Source organism: Geotrypetes seraphini, chromosome 3 (assembly GCF_902459505.1).
Source record: "Geotrypetes seraphini chromosome 3, aGeoSer1.1, whole genome shotgun sequence".
In the NCBI taxonomy this organism is placed as follows: Eukaryota; Metazoa; Chordata; class Amphibia; order Gymnophiona; family Dermophiidae; genus Geotrypetes; species Geotrypetes seraphini.
The window spans coordinates 5,890,574-5,915,830 of NC_047086.1; the positions used below are offsets into that span (position 1 = coordinate 5,890,574).

General features: G+C 43.6%; 1 protein-coding gene across 2 annotated transcripts in view; it reads right to left on the bottom strand.

Annotated features, from left to right (window-relative positions):
* Positions 1-25,257, bottom strand: part of CDC40 (cell division cycle 40) — a 115,573-nt gene that overhangs the window by 36,710 nt on the left and 53,606 nt on the right. For both annotated transcript variants that reach the window (XM_033939259.1, XM_033939257.1), the window contains 5 exons: positions 15,174-15,313; positions 14,963-15,059; positions 4,569-4,708; positions 3,133-3,207; positions 2,206-2,251 (listed from right to left, as the gene is read on the bottom strand). In XM_033939259.1, coding sequence (XP_033795150.1) covers positions 2,206-2,251; positions 3,133-3,207; positions 4,569-4,708; positions 14,963-15,059; positions 15,174-15,313 — 498 coding nt within the window. The remainder of the gene's footprint in view (positions 1-2,205; positions 2,252-3,132; positions 3,208-4,568; positions 4,709-14,962; positions 15,060-15,173; positions 15,314-25,257) is intronic.

Sequence of the window (25,257 nt, forward strand, 5' to 3'; positions counted from 1 at the left end):
AAAGATTGACTGAGTTTCCCCAGCCGATTTAATTCCTCTGAAGGAAGGGAACAGTAGTTTGTATCTCGAATGGCAAGATCTAAGGGTATTCCAGTATAAAGGGACCAAAGGGCCAAATATTCCATAGAGAAGCTTAAAAATGATATAGACGCATTTAAACTGGATCCTAAAATGGATTGTGAGCCAATGAAGCTTTCCCATCAGAGGGGAGACATGATTGTACTTTCTTTTCCCAAAGATGAGTTTAGCTGCCGTATTCTGTATTAACTGCAGTCTTCTCAAACTACCTTGTTTGATACCTAAATATACAGAATTATAATAGACTGTACCAGCACTGAAAAATGATCTTGATGAAATAACGATCTAACTTTCCTTAACATACGTTCGGGAAATGACCAGAGACCTTCTTTTGTAACCCACTCTCTATAACTCTTTTATAATCCGCCTTGAACCGCAAGGTAATGGCGGAATAGAAATATCTAATGTAATGTAATGCGTAAACTAAAAAAACACTTTTTTACCAAAGAGTTTATCTGTTCATGAAATGTGAGTAATTTTAGCAAAGCCTTTGACAGTGTTCCACACAGGCGTCTGATAAATAAACTGAGTGCCCTCGGGATGGGTCCCAAAGTGACAGCTGGGTCAAGAACTGGTTGAGTGGAAGGCGACAGAGGGTTCTGATCAATGGAGATCGCTCTGAGGAAAGAAATGTTACCAGTTGTGTGCCTCAAGGTTGTTCTTGGGCCTGTTCTTTTTAACATTTCTATAAACGATATTGCTGAAGGGCTGTCGGGTAAGATTTGCCTCTTTGTGGATGATACCAAACCTGCTAGTAAATGGTTAGTGGCCTTCTTGATAAGACGTATGGGGACAGACCTAAAGATCTCAATACTTTGGAGGAAGTGCCGAACAGGGGAGATATGACAGAGATGTTTTAAATAATTTCATGGTATAAATGCACACGAGATGAGTCTCTTTCATTAGAAAGGAAGCTCTGGAATGAGAGGGCATAGGATGAAGTGAAGAGGTGAGAGGCTCAGGAGTAATCTAAGAAAACACTTTTTTATAGAAAGGGTGGGAGATGCATGGAACAGTGTCCCGGTAGAAGTGGTGGAGACAAAGACTGCCTGAATTCAAGAAAGAGTGGGACAGGCATGTAGGATCTGTTAGGGAGAGGAGGAGATGGTGGATGCTGCAAATGGCCTTTATCTGCCATCATGTTTCTCTGTTTCTTCAATAGCAGTTTATGAATTTTACCTCCAAGAATTTATCCAAAACATGCCCCTGGTCTTTGTCCTTTTTGAAAGAGTGAAAAATCAATTCACTTCTCCACCAGTCAGGATTTTGTAGACTTCAATCCTGTCTCCCCTCAGCTATCTCTTTTCCTCATACAAAAGGAGTTCCATCCCCTTTACCATCTTGGTCACTCTTCTTTAAACCTTTCCTAATTCCGCTATATTTTCTTTGCAATATTTGGACCAGAATTGCACATAATACTTAATGTACGAGGCGTTATATTAATTGTTTTGTTTTCTATCCTTTTCCCAATAATTCCTAACAATGTTTGCTTTTTTGGATGCTGCTGTGCACAGAAGATTTTCGTGTGAAGAGCTCAGTGAAATAACTAGACTACAGGGGAAGGGGGGAACTCAGCCCCCTTTGTTATACCCTATTTCCACCTTATTTATTTCATTCACTGTCTATTAAGATGCTTCTGTTTTACTAATGTATACTGTTCTGTATTTTACTGCATTCTTTTAAAGTGTAGTGTGCTGATCTGTATCGGTATTGTTGCTATTATGCTGTTATTTGAGCGTTTTATGATGGTCACACTTTCACTATGATAGCAAACTATATCCAGTTTACACTTGCTGCACACTACCTTGGGTGAATTTTTAAAAAAATAAAAAAAGGGGTGGGAGGGATGCTGGAGGAGTAAACAAATCCGAAGAATAAACTTAGAAATGCAATATAAGAAGCATGGGAGAGTGTAGCCTAATGGTTAGAACTAAAGCAAACCTTGCGCTTCTCCCTGTGACCCTCTTCGGCCTCAGGCACGTTAGATAGACTCTGAGTCCGCTGGGACAGATAGGGAAAATGCTAGAATACCTGAATATAAACCGCTTAGGCTACAGGCAGTATATAAATATTAAATAGAAAACCTTACATAGCACAAGCAACAAATAAACCTATACCATATATTACCTATAAATGTTCTCAAACACCTCCGCTCCTGATATACTTCCCAAAGCTGTGAATGCAAATGGAAACAAGGATCTTTATTAGCATCCATACTCTATGCCAGCAACTGACAAAGTGGCCCACTCCATCTCCCAGTAAGCTGATTAGGGGTCTCATTTTCCCTCACCTCCCATTTTTGTTTAGGGTTCCAGCTACACCCAGGCTCAAATTCAGGTACTCCATCCTCTTGCCTTTTAGGGATCCTGTCTGTTTATCCCACATTTTTTCCAATTCCAGCACCAGCTGTGTTTTCATTATCTTCCCACCTCCCTTTTTAAGAAAAATCTTCCCTCCATCCCCTCTGAGTTTACCACATAGACGCTTCAGCTGATGTCCTTCAAGAAGATAAACTCAGAAGCAACATCAGGAAACATTTTTCTCACAGTTGCATGCTTGGTGCATACAAGAAGAAACAGACATATGAAGTTTTGACGTGTCAAGTTACCTCTTTAAGAAAAGGAAGATGAGGATTCTTTTGAAGCCCACTGCTCTTCCCCCTCCGACACTCCCCTAAGCAGTGCTGACTAACAGCCAGGTTTGTAATCAGCTGAGCAATTGCTTAACCAGTTGCTAAAGATCAACAATTACTAGAAAAACTGTTTTTCTTAGCTGGAAATTGATTTGAATGGGATTTTGTGAAGTAAATTGCAGTGGAGTGAGTTATCACTTCACTAATGCCACTTTGTACATTAATCTGGCTTCTTCAGACTTAATACTGAAATACGATAGACCATTAAAAGGAGCCTCAGCTGTAAACCCAGAATTCGTAGTCCAGGGGCTGATCTGAAGGCCACAGCTATCTCAAAGGTCTCAAACAGGAGTGGTGTGCTGGACCTTGGCAAGAGACCATCTGACTGTGTGTGAATGTGCTACAGTCCAGGTACAACTCACCTTGATCTTGCAATCCATGGAGCAGGACAGCAGTAAATGACCAGAAAGAGGAAACAACCGGACAGCGCTAACACCCTACAAAAAACACAGCAAGGATTCATTCATTTGCAAAGGGAAGCAGTTCTGAGGGCAGGATGCACAATGCTCCGACAACATGGTACAAAATACTCTGTTGGGAGCAATTTACCTTTCCAGGGCTATGCTCACACAAATAGCATGTAAATCATATGCATGCTATTTGTGCAATTGCTAGGCCCAGCTTCTCCCCACCATACCTCCTGTCAGCTCATGTAATCAGGGAATCCCCTGCTGCTCAGCCGATAGCGTCTCCAGAACCAAGATCAAGATGAGCCAACAGGGAGAGCAGGGGCTGCCTGCTTAGCTGTGGCTTTGTTTTTTGGGATGGGGGAGGGTGCAGCTGTTGTGCGTGCGTGTCGTGTGAGTGAACAACACATGCAGAATAGTTCTGCCAGAAAACTTCATCATAAATGGGGGGGCAGGCGTTTCATTTCATGCATCACAAGGAAAGCTCATTAGAATACTAATGAGCTCCTTGTAATACATTCTCAGAAAACCCTTTTGATCTCTGGGAGGAGAGCTTCCGTGCCAGTAAGACTGTTTTAACAAGATCCACTAGCACGGAAACCTTTTGAGTCTCGGGGCCCGAGCGGTTGCAGATCCAATGTTCACCACACCTAGACAAAGGGATGGGAGGTAGGGAACGCTGCCTGTCTGGGGTCTATAGGAAGTATACAATGGCGTGCTCACAGGTCATGAGTGCTGCATAGTGGAGCAGAACATGGGAACGTTTAGTGAAATAACTGGACACATTGAGAACAGATTACGACTTCCTGGGTATGTTGTTTGGCAAGACACAGACCAGGACTATAGCCCAAATTTCTTTCACCTGCCACCGAGTGCTCAAAGCCCCTGCCAGGTTCTTAGCCTGCTCAAATAAAAAGCCAATTAATCAGAATCTTCAGATTTAGATTTTCTTTTTTAAATATATTTTGTACTAATTTATTTTTTCCTTGGTTTTTTCCAATATTCTTCAGATGTAATCAATATTTGTTGAATGTTAAGACTTGTGGAACATGTTGTCCAAAGTCTAAGATGACCTCAGAAAACCTTGCAAAACAAATTTTGGTACTATCTTGGTATGATTTTCCTACGATCGCAAAGATACCCACCACTACTCTTATTCTGCTACTGTGTCTCTCCCTCGTTGTCTTTGACTCTTCATTTAATCTCTGCGTGATTCTACTACAAGGAATGGGAGGCAGTGCTGAGCTATTACTCCCATTGAGCCTACCATATATTTTTATGGGGTGCAAGCTGGGAGGGAATGAAACATTTTTTGTTTTGTTTTATCATGTGACAGAGTTGATCAATGGAATAGCTAGTCCCAGTTTAAAGATTCTATAAATATGTCTTACCTTTGTATGCCCAGACCACACATGAATCTGTTTCTTGGGAAGATAACATTTCTCAGGTGGTTCTGTGGAGCGTAGGTTGGTACCAATATCTTGAGGAATGTGCAGGTAAGATCGGCCTTGATAATCATACATATCTTTAACTAGAAAGAAGACAATGAATAGTTAAAAAAGGTTTAAAAAAGGTTTGGCAAATTCCTGGAGGAAAAGTCCATAATCTGCTATTGAGACAGGCATGAGGGATTCCACTGCTTGCCCTGGAATTGATAGCATACAATGTTGCTACTATTTGGGTTCCTGACAATTACTTGTGACCTGGATTGGCCACTGTGAAAACAGGTCTGTCTCACTATGGCTATTCTTATGTTCAAGAATGCAGAGAGGATGAGCTGAATCCACACCAGCAACCATGTCCCTGCATGCATGAGCCACTTATGCTTGTAATTTGCTACTGCTCCAATGCCTGTCGAGGACTGGTGAGAGCAAAATTCAGCAGAACACAGAGACAAAGCATTCATCAGTACTGGCTCACAGCAACATGATGCTGGATCAGAGGGAGGAACCCCTCAAACTAGAGAGCTGCACGGCAATGGGGCCAACAGAATCCCGCAGGAAACCCATAGAGATCCTGCGAGGATGGAAGCACCTCTTGTAGGGCTCCCGCAGGTGTGTTACCTGGCTCTAAGACACCCAAGTAGCGCCTCCTCATTCCTTCCTTCTAGTCGCACTTGCTTCTTCAAAAAGGCTTCCTGCACACTACCTGTGGATGTCCTGGAAGGCTTATGCGCCATCCACGGGTAGCGTGTAGGGAACTTCTGCCCATGGCAGTTTGAAGAAGTGCAGCTGGAAAAAAGGAAGGAGGTGATCTACTTGGACTTCTTAGAGATAGTCAGGAGACAGGTACACACCTGCGGGAGAGAGGGACAGAGGGATGGTGCAAACTTGGCCTTTTTGCTGAGTCGTGCACTATAGGGTTATTAACATTGTACCACCTTACCCCAACGATGACATAGCACAAACTTTGACAAAACATGGAGGATTAAACTGCCTGAAAAAAGTGGCCTCCATAAGATGCCTTATTAACCATGAGCAGACTGCAATATGTTTCATGTAATAACTTCTGTTAGGAATTCTACATCATTAACATTTAACAATGTAAAAAATCAATTTATGCCGCATTTCATGCATTCTTGCATAATCTCAGAATGTCGGATGCTCACGGCTAATGCAAGGCTGTTCAGAGTCCTAGGCATATTTTCAGGATAGGATACCATACCATACCAACTCTTGTATCCCGCAAATGTCAGCTAGGAATCATTGCAGTTTACACAATATTAGAATTGCTACAGAGACATAGATATTACAAAGAAATTGCAGGGGAATGGGTCAATACATTGAGGGAAAATGGGTGAGTTTTCAGGGCTTTCCAGAATTGGAAGCATGTGGGTGTTTGTCGAAGGCTGCCAAGAGGTTGTTCTAGATTCTGGGCCCCTTAAACTCAAAGAGAGCCTTTTATCGAACATGGTAGGCGGAGGGGGTGGTAGTTGGATCGTTGGATTGTCCTTGAGTTGTAGAAGGATTATGTGATTTGGATTTATTATTATTAAGTTTCAAGTTTTATTAAAATGGCAAATATTTCAAAGCGTATTACAAATTTAAAATAGGGGAAAACCATATGGCAGTTTATTACAAAATAATACATACATACATACAAAATTCAGTACAGATACAAAAGGAAAGGGAGATGAACTACAATCGTTAAAGCACAAAGAGAACATTTATGGGTAACACATCGGGGGAAGGGGGGGACAAAAATTGAAAATTTTTTTTAAAAAAAAGTCCTATACATGAGGACTGATTAAAATTGAATGTTAAGATATAAAATATAAGATTTTAAATGTAGACTGGTTGTCTTGTCTATGCCTCAAATGCATCCTTATACAGGAAACTTGAATTTTTCTAATGAGGTTTCCCCACGCAAATAATTTGGTAAGTTATTCCAGAGCGGAGGAGCTATAACTGAAAAAATAGTAGATCTCCTAGTGCCTATAACTTTTAGGGAGGGGATAGTCAAAAGATGCTGTTCTGTTGATCTGAGTGTCCTAAATGGAGTATACGGTATAAGAAAATGGTGCATTTGACAGCCGGATTTTTAAGGTTAATAATGCTATTTTGTACGCAGTTCTATATGTAGCCAATGTGCTTTTTTCAGAAGTGGTGTCACATGATCATATTTTTTGGAATTGGTGATAATTTTTATTGCTGTATTTTGTATAATTTGCAATCTTCTCAATTCTTTTTGTGTTACAGTAATCTAGCCTAGAGATAATTAAAGAGTCCAGCTGAATTTTTGCCGTAACCCTCTTTCATTTGGTCTTGTGTAAGATAGCACCTCTCTCGATTAACTTTCAGGCCCCTGGGCCCCTTCCCCTGCAATTTTGATAAGCTAAAAAAAAACAATCATGTTAATCCCACCACTGGAAGACTTGGTCATAGTCATTTTATTTTCAACATACTGCAAAGTCATGGAAAGATATCTAAGTGGTTTACAAAGTTAAAAATTAAAGGGAAATAGAAAGATACAAGACAAAAAATGAATGACAGGAAAAGGAAGGTATATCCACAAATTTAAGAAATCTGGTATCCCACACCATTTACATATATAGGTGGTGAATAGAAAAAGAGACATAATCCTGTGAGACAAAATAATGAATAAAAGCAATATAAAATTACACAAAACACAATACAGACACATTAGTTCCCAATTCTGTATAAATCACTCAAAGTTCATTACATACTTCTGAGCTAGACAATTGTGGCTTTTTGAAGAAGCAAGTGTGGCTGGAAAGAAGGATGAAGGAGTCCTACCAGAAGACAGGTACAAACCTGTGGAAGGGAGGGATGGCGCAAACTTGGGACACAGAAGGAAGGAGGGAGGGAGAGGGCACGAACTTGGGACACAGGATGGAAGAAGGAGGGATGGAGGGGGTACAAACTTGAGACATAGGAGGAAGGAGGGAGGGAGAGAGCATGAACTTGGGACATAGAATGGGAGGGAAGGGACGCAAACTAAGAACATATGATAGAAGGAGGGAGTGAAAGATGTTGAGGTGGGGAGGGAATAAAAAGGGAAAATTCTTGGGCATGGGTGTGTGAAAGGGAAAGAGATGGTGCACACGGAGAAAGGAAGAAAGAGGAGAATTGTTGGGCATAGAGAGGGAGAAAGTGAAATCTGACAGAGGTAGAAAAAAGAGGAAGGAAAAAGCTAATATGTCGGAAGCAGTTGTAGTGAAAGAATAGAACAAGACAGGGGAGAGGAGAAAAGACAAATGGACACCAGCCACTTGAAGGAGAATTTACAAAAGACAGGAAAGCAAAAAAAAAAAAAAAAAAAGAGAGAGAAACTGCAAACAACTTGAAGGAAAAATAGATCTCCAGACAACAAAGGTGAAAAAAGTATTTTATTTTTATTTCTAAAATGTTAGCTTTGGGAAATGTGTGTGTGTGTATAGTTGATCTTTGCCAACAAAGGGGGGAACTATTTTAGACTTGGTCCTTAGCGGAATACAAGGTATAATACAGGAGATAACTGTGTTGTGTCCACAGTGAAAGCAGTGATCATAATGGGGCCAAATTTGAGCTGATATCTGAAGTGATGTCACAAAAAAAAATCTACTATAGCGGCATTTAATTTTCAAAAAGGCAACTATGATAAAATGAGGAAAACGGTTGAAAAGAAGCGAAAAGGGGTCAGTTGCAAAGGTTAGGACCAGGTAAACCAGGCGTGGTTGCCCAGACCAGATGCATTCCACATATTAAAGGTAGAAAGAAGAGAAAATGAGAGCTGGCATAATTAAAAGGTGAAGTGAAAGAGGCTATCAGATCCAGAAAAACATACTTTAAAGAATGGAAAAAGAATCCAAATTAATAAAATAAGAAGAGACCAAAGCACTAATAAATAAAGTTAAGAAACAGAATGAAGAGAAACTTTCAAAAATTCAGCTTTTTGGTGGGTACATCAGAAGCTGAAAACCTATGAGGGAATCTGCGGGACCATTGGAAGATCAAGGAGCAAAAGGGGCACTCAGGGAGGATAAGGCCATGACAGAAAACTAAATGAATTCTTTGAACATAAGAACATAATAATTGCTGCTGCTGGGTCAGACCAGTGGTCCATCGTGCCCAGCAGTCCGCTCACACAGCGGCCCTTTGGTCAAAAACCAGTGCTCTAAATGAGTCCAGCCTCACCTGCGTACGTTCTGGATTAGCAGGAACTTGTCCAACTTTGTCTTGAAACCCTGGAGGGTGTTTTCCCCTATAACAGTCTCCGGAAGAGCGTTCCAGATTTCTACCACTCTCTGGGTGAAGAAGAACTTCCTTACGTTTGTACGGAATCTATCCCCTTTTAACTTTAAAGAGTGCCCTCTCATTCTCCCTACCTTGGAGAGGGTGAACAACCTGTCTTTATCTACTAAGTCTATTCCCTTCATTATCTTGAATGTTTCGATCATGTCCCCTCGCAGTCTCCTCTTTTCAAGGGAGAAGAGGCCCACTACGGCAACTCCTCCAGCACCTTAACCATTTTAGTCGCTCTTCTCTGGACCCTTTTGAGTACTACCGTGTCCTTCTTCATATATGGCGACCAGTGCTGGATGCAGTACTTCAGGTGAGGGCGCACCATTGCCCGGTACAGCGGCATGACAACCTTCTCCGATCTGTTTGTGATCCCCTTCTTAATCATTCCTAGCATTCTGTACGCCCTTATCGCCAGTACCGCACATTGCGTGGATGGCTTCATCGACTTGTCGATCAGAACTCCCAAGTCCCTTTCCTGGAGGTCTCTCCAAGTACTGCCCCGGACATCCTGTATTCATGTATGAGATTTTTGTTACCGACATGCATCACTTTACACTTATCCAAGTTGAATCTTATTTGCCATGTTGCTGCTCATTTCTCGAGCTTGATTATGAAACGTTGCAGATCTTCGCAATCCCCCTGTGTCTTCACTACTCTGAATAACTTCGTATCGTCCGCAAATTTAATCATCTCAATCGTTGTACCAATGTCCAGATCGTTTATAAAGATATTGACGAGCATGGGTCCAAGCACCGAGCCCTGCGGCACCCCACCAGTGACGCTCTTCCAGTCCGAGCATTGTCCATTTACCACCACTCTCTATTTCCTATCCTCCAGCCAGTTTTTAATCCACGTGAGTATTTCACCGATTCCATGGCTTGCAATTTTCTGAAGTAGTTATTCATGCAAAACCTTGTTGAACGCCTTCTGAAAATCCAGATATACAATGTCGACCCGGTCACCCTCGTCTATCTGCCTGTTTACTCCCTCAAAGAAGTGCAGCAATTTCATCAAACAGGATCTGCCTTTGCTGAAGCCGTGCTGGCTGGTCCTCATCAGATCGTGTCCGTCAAGGTGATCAATGATGCAGTCCTGTATCAGCTCCTCTACCATCTTTCCAGGCGTAACATTCACCACCTTCCAGTCCTCCGGAATCTTTCACGATTTGATCGACAGATTGGCTATTAATTGAAGCAGTTCAGCCATAGTCCCTTTCAGTTCATTTATGACCCTCGGATGTATGCCACCCGGTCCCGGGGATTTATCATTCTTAAGCCTATCAATCTGCCTGCATACCTCTTCTAGACTGACCATCAACTTTGTCAGTTTCCTGTCTTCGTATCCAGCATATAGCCTTATGGGTTCCGGTATGTTGTGTATATCCTCTTCGGCAAATACAGACGCAAAAAAATGTGTTCAGTTTGTCGGCGATGGCTTTGTCCTCCTTTAGCACTCCCTTTATTCCATGGTCATCCAACGGTCCCACCACTTCCTTCATGGGTCGTTTTCCCCTTAATATATCAAAAGAATGGCTTGAAGTTTTTCACCTCCTAGGCTATTTTTTCCTCGTAGTCTCTTTTGGCCCCTTTGCCGCCTTGCTTTGGTATTTATGGAAGAAGATTGTAATTTCATCTAAGTCTAACCAAGAAAAAATCTTCAAAGACTTCAGTGGATCCAGAACACTGTGGCTAGATTGATCTTCGCAAAAAGCAAATTCGATCATGTTTCCCTGCTTCTGTCAAAACTTCACTGGCTTCTGGTGATTTCTAGGATTCACTTTAAATGTACCTGCCTAATTTTCAAGATCCTATATGGCATTCTTCTTCCCCTATCCCACTATCCTGGAATTCTTTGAGACCTGACACTACCAGATCCGCCCACATACTCAAACTATCTTTCCCCTCGTTAAAAGGTGTCATGTATGCAGGTAAATTAGGGAAATCCCTTTTCTTCAAATTCACTGAGCTTTGGAATAACCTCCCTGCCCCGCTGCGGAACCTAGGCTCATTCCAATTATTCCGAAAGCTTCTGAAAACCTGGCTTTTCTCCAAAACGTAAAGCTATCTATTTAAAATGTAAAGCTAGCTATCCTCTTCATAACCTCTAATTTCTTATTATGTCCTTCCCTTATTTATTGAATTACCTGTAAACTGTGTTGAGCTCTATCTTTATGGAGATGATGCGGTATACAAACTTAAGGTTTAGTTTAGTTTAGAGATCTTCCTGAACCGGAAATGGTTTTCAAGGGTGATGATGCGGAGGAACTAAATGACATCTCAGTGAATCTGGAAGATGAACTAAACCAAATTGACAAGTTAAAAAGTGATAAATCGCCTGGACCAGATGGTATACATCCCAGGGTATTAAAAGAACTCAAACATGAAATTGCTGACCTGCTGTTAGTTATCTGTAACCTGTCGCTAAAATCGTCTATAGTACCTGGAGATTGGACGGTGGCCAATGTTAAGCCAATTTTTAAAAAAAGGCTCCAGGGAAATTAAAGACTGGTAAGCCTCACTTCGGTGCCGGGCAAAATGGTAGAAACGATTATAAAAAATAAAATTGTGGAACACATAGACAGACATGATTTAATGAGACAGAGTCAGCATGGGTTCAACCGAGGGAGATCTTGCCTCACCAATTTGCTTGAAGGTGTGAATAAACAAGTGGATAGAGGTGAGGCGGTTGATATAGTGTATCTAGATTTTCAGAAAGCTTTTGACAAAGTTCCTTATGAGAAGCTCCTGAGAAAATTAAAGTGTCATGGGATTGGAGGCAAAGTTCAGTTGTGGATTAGGAATTGGTTATCGGATAGAAAACATTTTTCTCAATGGAGGACAGTAAACAGTGGAGTGCCGCAGGGGTCTGTACTGGGACTGGTGCAATTTAACTTATTTATAAACAATCTGGAAATTGAAATGACGAGAGAGGTGATTAAATTTGCAGATGACACTAAACTGTTCAAAGTTGTTAAAATGCATGCAGATTGTGAAAAATTGCAGATAGACCTTAGGAAATTGGAAGACTCGGTGTCCAAGTGGCAGATGAAATTTAATGGGGACAAATGGAAAGTGATGCACACTGAGAAGAATAACCCAAATCAAAGACACCAGATACTAGGGTCCACCTTGGGGGATAGCGCCAAACAAAAAGTTCTGGGTGTCCTTGTAGACAATAAGATGAAACCTTCCGCCTAATGTGTGGCGGTGGCCAAAAAAGCAAACAAGATTCTAGGAATTATTTAAAAAGGGATGGTTAACAAGACTAAGAATGTTATAATGCCCCTTTATTGCTCCATAATGCAACCTCACCTTGAGTATTGCATTCAATTCTGGTCACCATATCTCAAGAAAGATTTAGTGGCACTAGAAAAGGTTCAAAGAAGAGTGACCAAGATCCCTCCCATCTCCTGTCCCAGCTGACTTGGAGAACTTTTATTTTCCCTCTCACCTCTCCAGTGTACTTTTTAATGCCTGGTGGTTCCAGCTGTGTGCCGGAAAAGGAATCCTATCCATCTCCTGTCCCAGCTGACTTGGAGAACATTTTACCTCCCTCCCGCCTCCCCGGCATACCTTTTGAATCCCTGGTGGTCCAGTGGTGAACCGCGGCAGGAGTGATCATAGAAACATAGAGTATGACGGCAGAAAAGGGCCATCGGCCCAACAAGTCTGCCCACTCAAATAACCCACCCCCCTAAGCACTTCCTCGAAGTGAACCCACATGTTTATCCCATTTATTCTTAAAATTGAGCACGTTGTTGGCCTCTACTAGCTGTAGTGGAAGATCATTCCAACGATCAACCACCCTTTCGGTGAAGAAATACTTCCTAGTGTCACCATGAAATCTCCCACCCCTGATTTTTAGCGGATGCCCTCTTGTCGCTGTAGGTCCTGTAAGGAAAAAGATGTCTTCTTCCACCTCCATATGGCCAGTAACGTATTTGAACGTCTCTATCATGTCTCCCCTCTCTCTGCGTTCCTCGAGAGAGTATAGCTGCAACTTACCTAGATGTTCTTCATATGGGAGTTCCTTGAGTCCTGAGACCATCCTAGTGGCCAATCTCTGAACCAACTCTATTCTCAGCACATCCTTTTGATAATTTGGCCTCCAAAATTGAACACAGTATTCCAGATGTGGTCTCACCATGGAACTGTAAAGCGGCATTACCGCTTTGGGCTTTCGGTTGACGAAATTTCTCCGGATGCAACCCAGCATTTGTCTAGCCTTGGATGAAGCTTTCTCCACTTGATTGGCAGCCTTCATATCTTCACTAATGATTACTCCCAGGTCCCGTTCTGTAACAGTTCTAGTTAAGGTCTCACCATTCAGAGTGTAGGTTTTGCAAGGGTTTCCGCTACCAAGGTGCATAAGTTTACACTTCTTGGCATTAAAGCTCAGCTGCCAAATAGTAGACCATTGCTCCAGTAAAAGTAGGTCCTGTGTCATAGTGTCGGGTATGGTACCTCTGCCCACTATATTTCATAATTTAGCATCAAAAGCAAATAATGCAATTTTACCCTGAAGTCCCTGAGGCAGATCCCGTACGAAGATATTATATAGGACTGGTCCCAGGACCGAGCCCTGCAGTACTCCACTGAACACCAATGACGTTTCAGAGGGAGTACCGTTTACCACCACTCTTTGAAGTCTGCCACTGAGCCAGTCTTTAACCCATGCAGTTAATGTTTCTCCTAGTCCCAGCGAGCTCATCTTGTTCAATAATCTACGGTGTGAGACACTATCAAAAGTCCAGATACACTACATCCAGGGACTTTCCCTTATCTAGTTTTTTTGTTACCCAGTCAAAGAAGCTGATTAGATTGGATTGGCAGGACCTTTCCTTTGTAAATCCATGCTGGTGGGGATCCCTCAGCCTCTCATCATCCAGAAACATATCCAATTTGTGTTTAATCAACGTTTCCACAAGTTTCCACACTATTGATATAAGATTTACCAGCCTGTAATTTGCAGTCTCTGACCTGCATCCCTTTTTGTGAAACGGAATGATGTTTTCCAGTTTAATGGGACTTTTCCCGTGCTCAGGGAAAGATTGAAGAGCGCGGGTAACGGTTCTGCCAGGACATCTCTCAATTCCCTAAGCACTTTGGGGTGCAATTTATCCGGTCCCATGGCTTTGTTCACTTTGAGCCTTGATAATTCTTGGTAGATGCGGCTGGTAGTAAATTCAAAATTCCTGAACAGGTCTTCTGAGCTCTCCCTTGTTTGCAGCTGTGGACCAGATCCCGGCGCCTCACAGGTAAAGACTGAGCAGAAGTAATTGTTTAGTAGTTTGGTTTTATCGGAGTCCGATTCTGCATAGGTACCGTCGGGTTTCCTTAGGCGCATTATCCCGTCTGTATTCCTCTTTCTATCATTAACTTACCTGAAAAAGGATTTATCCCCTTTTTTAATATTCATAGCTAACTTTTCTTCCATCCGGAGTTTGCCGTTTCTGACCGCTCTTTTGACAGTTCTAGATTTCTCTAGATAGGTTTCTTTGACTTTTAGTCGTTGTGATTGTTTGTAGGATACAAATGCTCTTTTCTTCTGTTTTTCGAGTTCCGAGATCTCCGCAAAGAACCACTGGGGTTTGTTATTTCTCCGTTGTTTACTCACGGTTTTTATATAGAGATTGGTTGCTTCCTGTAGGATAGATTTCAGAGCTGACCACATTACCTCCACATTTTGAAGCGCCTCACAGACAAAATCTCCCATGCTCTCGAAGTTAGTGCCCTTAAAGATAAGGACCTTTGTTGATGTGTTTGACCTAGTGGTTCCTTTCCTGAGGTGAAACCACACCATGCTGTGGTCGCTGGAGAGCCGCAAGCTGAATGGTTTATTTTTGTCAACCTTTTTTCCTCCTTTTCTGGGGGGGGGGGGACGGGGACATTGGACTAGTTGCATCACAGCAGCACTCGCTGTTCTCTGGAAGCTTCCTAGCATAGTACTGACTTCATCCAACCTGCTTCCTGCCCAGATCAGTCAGCGAGATACAATCAGATCTAAGTCATGCTACCCAGAGGATTCATCAGAATGCTTACCATGCAAGATGGTCTTTTCATCGGCAGGCTTCTCCTCTTCATGTCTGCCCTTCTTTTGTCTCTTTGCGGTAATTTCATCCAACTCTTTCTGCTCTTCCTAAAGAAAAGAAACTTTTTAAGCCAGGTTATCTTGCAGAGAGCAAAAAACCAGAAATATGGTTCTGAAAGAAACACTAGAGTCCTACAGGAGACATAACTGGAGCATCTTTACCTCAGAAGGCTTGGCCACGTCCTTCTCATCCACATATTTTGCCCAGGGCCCCAGGAAGCCTTCGATATTGGATGCATCCGTCCCCTTCATTTTTTCCCTCTTCTTAGATTTCTTCCTCCCAGATTCAAACACTGTCCGACCTGCAAGAGAAAAGGACCACAAAGGAACTTAAGAACAATCTTACGGTGTCCTGTTTAAGAGTCCTTGCCTTGCAGTATGAGAATAACAGGAAGCAATACCGGCACTAAGGCAGCAAAGAGGAAAGAAATGGAGAACAAAGCAAAAAATAGTTTAACAACATAACATTTGCTGAAAAGATGAGGAATACCTCCTCTTCCTTCTGTTAGCACTTCACGCCAGACCCTAGTGCTTGGGGGTTGCTAAAGGACATGCTGTGGACAGGCCGAGGATACTGCAGAGTCCCGCAATACCTAACTCTCCTCTAGCCCCCAAATCAACTGAAGTAGTGTCAACAAGCAGCAGGGAGGAGCCTGCTTATACAATGGCTGTGCAGAAGCTTCAATCATCATCATCAGAAGGTATGGAAGACTTCCAAGGCTCAGGAGCCGAGGCTGTGAGTAAGGAATCACTAGCAAGATATTTTTCTCGTCAGCAGCTTCTCCTGTTCAAACCTGCATAAAATTTCTACTGCTTCTTTTGCCATAATCACTCTCCTCTGCAAAAGCTATAAGAAGATGTTGAGCTTTCAAGTTACCAGAATGGACACCTTTGAGTCCTCTTGAGAAGAGGATGATGATGCAGTTTAGGTTAAAGCTTAATCCTGAAAAAAACTAAGATTTATTTAGCTAGTCCTAATGAAAAAATTCAGAAATCAACTATCCAATTTAATGGTCAAAACTTTGAGAAAGCGTCAAATCTGAAGATTTTGGGAATAACTTTGGATTGTAGTTTAACTTTCAAGAAGCATACAGATCTCTTAATTAAAAAAAGCTATGCACTATGTGGAAACTGAGGACTATTAAGAAGTTTTTTGACATGGAATCCTTTTGGTGCTGGTTCAGTCTACAGTATTGTCTACCTTGGATTATTGCAATATTGTTTATTTAGAATTACCGAAAAAGCACAGTTACTTACCGTAATAGTTGTTATCCAGGGACAGCAGGCAGCTATTCTCACAAGTGGGTGACCTCCAAGCTAACCAAACATAAGAACATAAGAAATGCCTGCACCGGATCAGACCGAGGTCGATCTTGTCCAGCGATCCGCGCACGCGGTGGCCCATTTAGGTACTCCTTTTTGGAGACCCGGATTTCCCGTATCCCTCAATATGATTTGCAAGAAGGTGTGCATTAGAGAATGACACGGTGACAAAATTCATCACCGTTCCCGTCCCCGCGGATAACCGCGGGAAACCATCTTCATGTCATTCTTTAAGGAGAGAGGGAAGAATCAGAGTATAATTGGGCACAACCACTGACCCGCAAGCTTTGCTTTGAAGAATGCTGGTGTAGAAGGACCGAGGTTGAAATAGACACTAGAAAATGACATGGGATTATTTCCCGCGGTTATCCACGGGGACGGGAACGATGATGAATTTTGTCACTGTGCCATTCTCTAGTGTGCATCCAACTTGCGCTTGAAACTCGGAACAGTAGTCTCTGCCACAACCTCCTCCGGGAGAGCATTCCAAGCGCCAACCACTCGCTGTGTGAAACAGAACTTCCTAACATTTGTCCTAAACCTGCTGTCACTCAGTTTCAGGCTATGACCCTGTGTCCATGTCACCTCCGAAAATGTTAGTAATGCTGTTTCCTGGTCTATTTTATCAAATCCCTTTAATATTTTAAGTTTCTATCAAATCCCCTCGCAATCTTCTCTTCTCGAGGGTGAATAGTCCCAGTTTTTTGAGGCGTTCTCTGTAGCTCAAATTTTCCATACATTTGACTAGTTTTGTGGCTCGCCTCTGCACCCTCTCCAGCAGAGTTATATCCTTCTTAAGGTATGGAGACCAGTGTTGGACACAGTATTCCAAGTGCAGTCTGACTATTGCTCTGTAAAGTGGCATTATGACCTCTTCCGATCTACTCATGATCCCCTTCTTAATCATGCCCAACATCCTGTTTGCTTTCTTCGCCGTCGCCGCACATTGAGCCGAAGGCTTTAGGGTTCTGTCTATCAGTACCCCCAAATCCCTTTCTTGTTCGCATTTGGCTAATGTCTCCCCCAACATCTTATACTCATGGTGGGAGAGTTGGCAACTTAGGAGAATAAATTTTGTAATACTGTTTGGCCAAACTGTCCATCCTGTCTGGAGAAAGTATCCAGACAATAGTGAGAAGTGAAGGTATGAACCGAGGACCAAGTAGCAGCTCTACAAATTTCCTCAATAGGTGTAGAAGCTGCCATTGCTCTGACCTTATGGGCTGTGACTTTACTGTGAAGGGGTAATCCAGCCTGGGCATAGCAGAAAGAGATACAAGCCGCCATCCAATTGGAGATGGTATGCTTAGAGATAGGATGTCCCAACTTGTTCAGATCAAAGGAGACAAAAAGTTGAGGAGAAGTTCTGTGTGGTTTGGTGTGTTCCAAATAGAAAGCCAAAGCACGTTTACAGTCCAGAGTATGAATAATAATAATAATAACTTTATTCTTGTATACCGCATTACCATGGAAGTTCTATGCGGTTAACAGATGAAGAGACTGTACATTTACAGCGAAGTTACAATTTTGTTAATGTTACATTTACATTTTAGACGATATATATTCGGTCAAGTTACCTTTACATTTTAGACGATAAATATACGGTGAAGTTATTTTAGCAGCTAGGTTATATGTTCGGAGTAGTTACATTTGCTTTAAGTTAGATACAGCGGTGTTACAAATAGCAGTGTTACATGAGGTAAGGGTCTAGGGGGGGAGAGGTCAGAAGAGAAGGGAGGAGGAGGGAGGATAAATCAGAGGAATTTGTCAAAAAGGTAGGTTTTAGTTAACTTCCTGAATGTTTGATAGTGGAGATGAGAGTAGAGAGGCATTTGTTCCATTTGCCCGCTTGGAATGCTAGGGATCGGTCAAGGAATTTTTTGTAGAGGCAGCCCTTCAGGAAGGGAAAGGAGAACAGGAAGATGTTTCGGGTGCGAGAGGGGCATGCAATTTCAAGATGTTCAGATAGGTAGATTGGTGAAGAGCCTGCTAAGGTTTTGAAGCAGAGGCAAGCGAATTTAAAGATGATTCTTGCCTCTACCGGCAGCCAGTGGAGTTTAGCGTAATAGGGGCTAACGTGGTCGTATTTTTTGAGGCCGAAGATGAGGCGGACGGCGGCATTTTGTACTATTTTTAAATGTTTGATGGTGTTTTTATAGGCTCCCAGGTATATGATATTACAGTAGTCCAGTATGCTTAATATTAATGATTGGACCAGTAAACGGAAGGAGAGGTGGTCGAAGTGGTATTTGATGGTGCGAAGTTTCCAGAGGGTGCAGAAGCATTTTTTGACCTGGGCACTGGTATGGTCTTCGAAGGTCAAGCATCTATCTAGGATGACTCCGAGTGTTTTTATGGTGGGGTTGATAGGATAGTAGATGACGGCAGATAAAGACCCGAATGGTCCATCCAATCTGCCCAACCTGATTCAATTTAAATTTTTTTTATTTTATTTTATTTTTTTTAATTTTTCTTCTTAGCTATTTCTGGGCGAGAATCCAAAGCTTTACCCGGTACTGTGCTTGGGTTCCAACTGCCAAAATCTCTGTTAAGACTTACTCCAGCCCATCTACACTCTCCCAGCAATTGAAGCCCTCCCCTGCCCATCCTCCACCAAACGGCCATACACAGACACAGACCGTGCAAGTCTGCCCAGTAACTGGCCTAGTTCAATATTTAATATTATTTTCTGATTCTAAATCTTCTGTGTTCATCGCACGCTTCTTTGAACTCAGTCACAGTTTTACTCTCCACCACCTCTCTCGGGAGCGCATTCCAGGCATCCACTACCCTCTCTGTAAAGTAGAATTTCCTAACATTGCTCCTGAATCTACCACCCCTCAACCTCAAATTATGTCCTCTGGTTTTACCATTTTCCTTTCTCTGGAAAAGATTTTGTTCTACGTTAATACCCTTCAAGTATTTGAACGTCTGAATCATATCTCCCCTGTCTCTCCTTTCCTCTAGGGCAGGGGTGCCCAATACGTTGATCGCGATCGACCAGTAGCTCAGGAAGGCAACGTGAGTCGATCGCTAGACTCGTGTTGCCGTACTGATCTACCGGGCCGATCAGCCTTCTTCTATATTCTCCCTAGGGCCCAGCTGTCATCTGCTGCTGCCACCGCTGCTGAAAATGAAAAAAAAAACCCGGCTTGGAGATTTCAGCCCGTAGCGAACTTATGCTCCGGGATCTAACGTGTGTGTGCCGGCTTCTCTTCTCTTCCCTCCGAAACTGGAAGTTATGTCCAGGGGTTGGGGGAGAAGGGAAGCCGGCACGCACATGTTGAGAGCCCTGAAGCAAGCATTCGCTACGGGCTTAGGCGGGAGACAGGTTAATGAAGCATTTCCTCTTCTTGCTGCCGGGTCCTGCCTACTTTCTGTTTCCGCGAAGGCAGGACCCGGCAGCATTTCCCCCAATAGGTCGATCGCGATGCTGGTCAGCTGAAGCAGGGAGAGCTTGGGGCGTCGTCGGCTTTCGGGCCCGTTATTGGTGGCGGTTTGGGTCTTGGTCCCCAATGGCAGTTTGGGTCCTGGTCCCCGATGGAGTGGCAGTGGCTTGGGGGAGGGCAGGGAGAAAGAAAGAAAAAGGGCAGGCAGGGAGACAGAAGGAAAGAAGAGAAACAGAAAAAAAAGAAAGGGAGGCAGAGAGAAAGAAAGGGGAGGGAGAGAGGAAGGAAAAGTTGGGGGAGGGAATGAGGTCTGGAGGAGAGGAAGCATACAGGCTAAAAGAAGGGAAGAAAGATTGGATGCACAGTCAGAAGAAGAAAGTGCAACCAGAGACTCATGAAATCACCAGACAAGGTAGGAAAAATGATTTTATTTTAAATTTAGTGATCAAAATGTGTCTGAATTTATATCTGCTGTCTATATTTTACACTAAGGTCCCCTTTTACTAAACCACAATAGAGTTTTTTAGTGCAGGGAGCCTATGAGCTTCGAGAGCAGCGCTGGGCATTCAGCGCAGCTCCCTGCGCTAAAAACTGTTGTCGTGGTTTAGTAAAAAGGGAGGGGGGTATATTTGTCTATTTTTGTATGGTTGTTACTGAGGTGATAGTGCATAGAGTCATCTGCTTTGACCTCTTTGAAAAACCCTGGAATAGGAATGATAATTAACATTTTCTATGTGTACAGTGTGCTTTGTGTTTTTTAAAAATTTTATTGTTGGTAGATCATTTTGACTTGGTCATTTTAAAAGTAGCTCGCAAGCCCAAAAAGTGTGGGCACCCCTGCTCTAGGGTATACATATTCAGGGCTTCCAGTCTCTCCTCATACGTCTTCTGGCGCAAGCCTCCTATCATTTTCGTCACCCTCCTCTGGACCGCCTCAAGTCTTCTTACGTCTTTCGCCAGATACGGTCTCCAAAACTGAACACAATACTCCAAGTGGGGCCTCACCAATGACCTGTACAGGGGCATCAACACCTTCTTCCTTCTACTGACTACGCCTCTCTTTATACAGCCCAGCAGCCACTGCCTTGTCACACTGTTTTTTTGCCTTTAGATCTTCGGACACTATCACCCCAAGGTCCCTCTCCCCGTCCGTGCATATCAGCTTCTCTCCTCCCAGCATATACGGTTCCTTCCTATTATTAATCCACAAATGCATTACTCTGCATTTCTTTGCATTGAATTTTAGTTGCCAGGCATTAGACCATTCCTCTAACTTTTGCAGATCCTTTTTCATATTTTCCACTCCCTCTTCGGTGTCTACTCTGTTACAAATCTTGGTATCATCTGCAAAAAGGCACACTTTTCCTTCTAACCCTTCAGCAATGTCACTCACAAACATATTGAACAGGATTGGCCCCAGCACCGAACCCTGAGGGACTCCACTAGTCACCTTTCCTTTCTTCGAGTGACTTCCATTAACCACCACCCTCTGGCGTCTGTCCGACAGCCAGTTTCTGACCCAGTTCACCACTTTGGGTCCTAACTTCAGCCCTTCAAGTTTGTTCAACAGCCTCCTATGAGGAACTGTATCAAAGGCTTTGCTGAAATCCAAGTAAATTACATCTAGCCCCCCTCCCTTGGTAGCCACTCAAACCGCGAGGCTACTCTCCATCTCCTTACCTGCCCTGCCTGCAGCACAGAGCCGAACGGAAGTCTTCCCGACGTCAGTGCTGACGTCAGGAAGACTTCCGTTTGGCTCTGTGCTGCAAGCAGAGCAGGTAGAGAGAAGAAGAGCCGCACGACTGAGTATATCCAGCCCCGCAGGAACCCCGCGACCCTCGGAGGCGTCCCCAAGGGATCCCCGTGACCCGAAGGGGGAACCCGCAGGATGCCCGCGAGTCCCGCAGGATTCCCGTCGTCCCCGTTCCCGTGCAGCTCTTTAGTCTGAAGAGCAACTTCTCCAGGATGAGAATGAGGCTTTGGAAAAAACACTGGAAGAACAATGGATTGGTTGAGATGAAATTCCGAGACCACTTTAGGAAGGAATTTCGGGTGAGTGCGAAGAACCACCTTGTCATGATGGAACACTGTAAAAGGTGGATCCGCAACCAACGCTTGGAGCTCACTGACTTGTCGAGCAGAAGTGAGGCCAATGAGAAACATCACTTTCCAAGTGAGATACTTCAGATGAGCCTTGTCAATTGGTTCAAATGGAGGTTTCATCAGCTGAGTAAGAACAATATTGAGGTCCCAAACCACAGGAGGCGGTTTGACATTGAAAAGTCCTTTCATGAATCTGGAAACCAGAGGATGAGCAGAGAGGGGTTTCTCTTCAATAGGCTGATGGAAAGCAGCAATTGCACTAAGATGGACTCGTATCGACTCGATGTAGACTTGAGGCCAGAATGAGAAAGGTGCAAAAGATAGTCCAAAACTGAAGATAAGGAGGAATGTTGAGGCTCCTTATGATGAGAAAAACACCAAGTAGAAAATCTAGTCCATTTTGGGTGATAGCATTGTCTAGTAGTAGGCCTCCGTGAAGCTTCCAAAACATCCCTCACAGATTGAGAAAACTGCAGAGGAGCTACGTTGAGAGGAACCAAGCTGTCAGGTGTAGAGACTGCAGGTTGGGATAGAGCAGAGATCCCTGATGCTGTGTAAGCAGAGAGGTATGGCTCCCTGCTGCTGAGTTGAAGTAGAAGGGAGTACCAGGGTTGTCTGGGCCACCGAGGAGCAACCAAAATCATGGTGGCATGGTCGGTCTTCAGCTTGACCAGCGTCTTTTGAATGAGAGAGAATGGAGGAAACGCATATAGAAAGAGATTCGTCCAGAAGAAAAGCATCTGCCTCAAGGAGATGAGGAGTGTACATCCTGGAGCAGAACTGAGGCAGTTTGTAGTTGTGGGGAGCTGCAGAGAGGTCTATCTGAGGCGTCCCCCACTGAGAGAAAATGTGATGAAGGGGCATGGAATGGAGAGTCCATTGCCCAATCCCAAACTTTTAGAGCTTCCTGACATAGGGAGGCTGATCCCATGCCTCCCTGTTTGTTGACATAATACATTGCGACCTGATTGTCCGTTCAAATGAGGACTACACAGTCGTGAATAAGATGCTGAAAAGCATTGAGAGCATTGAAAATCGCCCTGAGTTCCAGCAGATTGATATGACACTGACGATCCGTACTGGTCCAATAGCCTTGAGTACGGAAATCAACTAGATGAGCCCCCCAAGTGTAAGTTGAAGAATCTGTCGTGATAACTTTCTGATGTGGGGGCGTGTGAAAAAGTAAGCCTCTGGATAGATAGGAAGAGAGCATCCACCAGCGAAGAGACTGTGTCAGAGCAGGAGTGACCTGGATGTGTCGAGTCAGAGGGTCAGAAACCTGCATCCATTGAAATGCCAGGGTCCACTGAGGTGAAGTCTGGCAAAAGGAGTCACGTGTACTGTGGAAGCCATGTGACCCAGAAGAACCATCATGAGTCTCGCCGAGATGGATGGGCGACAGGACACTGAATGACAAAGATGGAGAAGAGCTTCCAGGCATTGTTGAGGAAGGAATGCTCTGAGTTGGACTGTGTCCAGAACAGCTCCGATGAATTGAAGAGTCTGAGACGGCTGTAGATAGGATTTGGGAAAGTTGATTTCGAATCCCAGACTTTGCAGGAACCAGATAGTCCGCTGGGTCGCTACGACGACTCCTTGAGACGTGGAATCTTTGATGAGCCAGTCATCAAGGTATGGAAATACTTGGAGACCATGGTTCCTGAGAGCTGCGGCCACCAATACCAAGCACTTGGTGAATACTCTGGGAGACGAGGCCAGACCGAAAGAGAGTACTCTGTATTGATAATGCAGATTTCCCACCCAAAATCTGAGGTACTGACGGGAGGCCGGATGAATGGGAATGTGTGTGTAGGCCTCCTTGAGATCCAAAGAGCATAACCAGTCGTTCTGCTTGAGGAGGGGAATAAAGAGATGCCAGGGTAAACATGCAAAATTTTTCTCTGACTAGAAATTTATTGAGCACCCTGAGATCCAAAAAAGGTCTCAGATCGCCCGTCTTAAGCCAAACCGGGGAGGTGGGTGGGTTATGAGAATAGCTGCCTACTGTCCCAGGATAACACCTGTTACGGTAAGTAACTGTGCTTTATCCCAGGACAAGCAGGCAGCCTATTCTCATATATGGGTGACCTCCAAGCTAATCAGAATGGGATGGTGGGAGTGTTGGCAATTTAGGAGAATAAATTTTGTAATACTGTTTGGCCAAACTGTCCATCCCGTCTGGAAAAAGTATCCAGACAATAGTGAGATGTGAAAATATGAACTGAGGACCAAGTAGCAGCTTTGCAAATTTCTTCAATGGGAGTAGATCTGAGGAAAGCTACAGATGCTGCCATTGCTCTGACTTTATGGGCTGTGACTTTACTGTGGAGGGGCAATCCAGCCTGGGCATAGCAGAATGAGATACAAGCAGCCATCCAATTGGAGATGGTACGCTTAGAGATAGGATGCCCTAACGTGTTTGGATCAAAGGAGACAAAATGTTGAGGAGCAGTTCTGTGTGGTTTGGTGCGTTCCAAATAGAAGGCCAAAGCACGTTTAAAGTCCAGAGTATGAAGAGCTACTTCTCCAGGATAAGAATGAGGCTTCGGAAAGAACACTGGAAGAACAATAGATTGATTGAGATGAAATTCCGATACCACTTTAAGAAGGAATTTTGGATGAGTACGTAAGACCACTTTGTCATGATGAAACACAGTGAAAGGTGGATCAGCAACTAAAGCTTGCAGCTCACTGACTCGTCGAGCAGAAGTGAAGGCAATGAGGAATACCACTTTTCAAGTGAGATATTTCAGATGAGCCTTGTCAATTGGTTCAAATGGAGCCTTTATCAGTTGAGCAAGGACAACATTGAGGTACCAAACCACAGGTGGCGGTTTGAGAGGAGGTTTGACATTGAAAAGTCCTTTCATGAATCTGGAAACCACCGGATGAGCAGAGAGAGGTTTCCCTTCGATAAACTGATGGAATGCAGCAATTGCACTGAGATGGACTCGGATCGATGTAGACTTGAGGCTAGAAGTCGATAAGTGCAAAAGGTAATCCAAAACAGAAGATAAGGAGGAATGTTGGGGCACCTTATCATGAGAAAAACACCACGTAGAAAATCTAGTCCATTTTTGGTGATAGCATTGTCTAGTGGTAGGTTTCCTAGAAGCCTCTAAAATGTCTCTGACAGGTTGAGAAAACTGCAGAGGAATCATGTTGAGAGGTACCAAGCTGTCAGGTGTAGAGACTGCAGGTTGGGATGAAGCAGAGATCCCTGACTCTGTGTAAGCAGAGATGGAAAAACTGGTAGAAGGTAGGGCTCCCTGCTGCTGAATTGAAGTAGAAGAGAGTACCAAGGTTACATAGAAACATAGAAGATGACGGCAGATAAGGGCCATAGCTCATCAGGTCTGCCCACTCTACTAACCCACCCCCAATCTACTCTCCTAGGGAACCCACTCCTGGTGACAGGTTCCCTTGGCTTA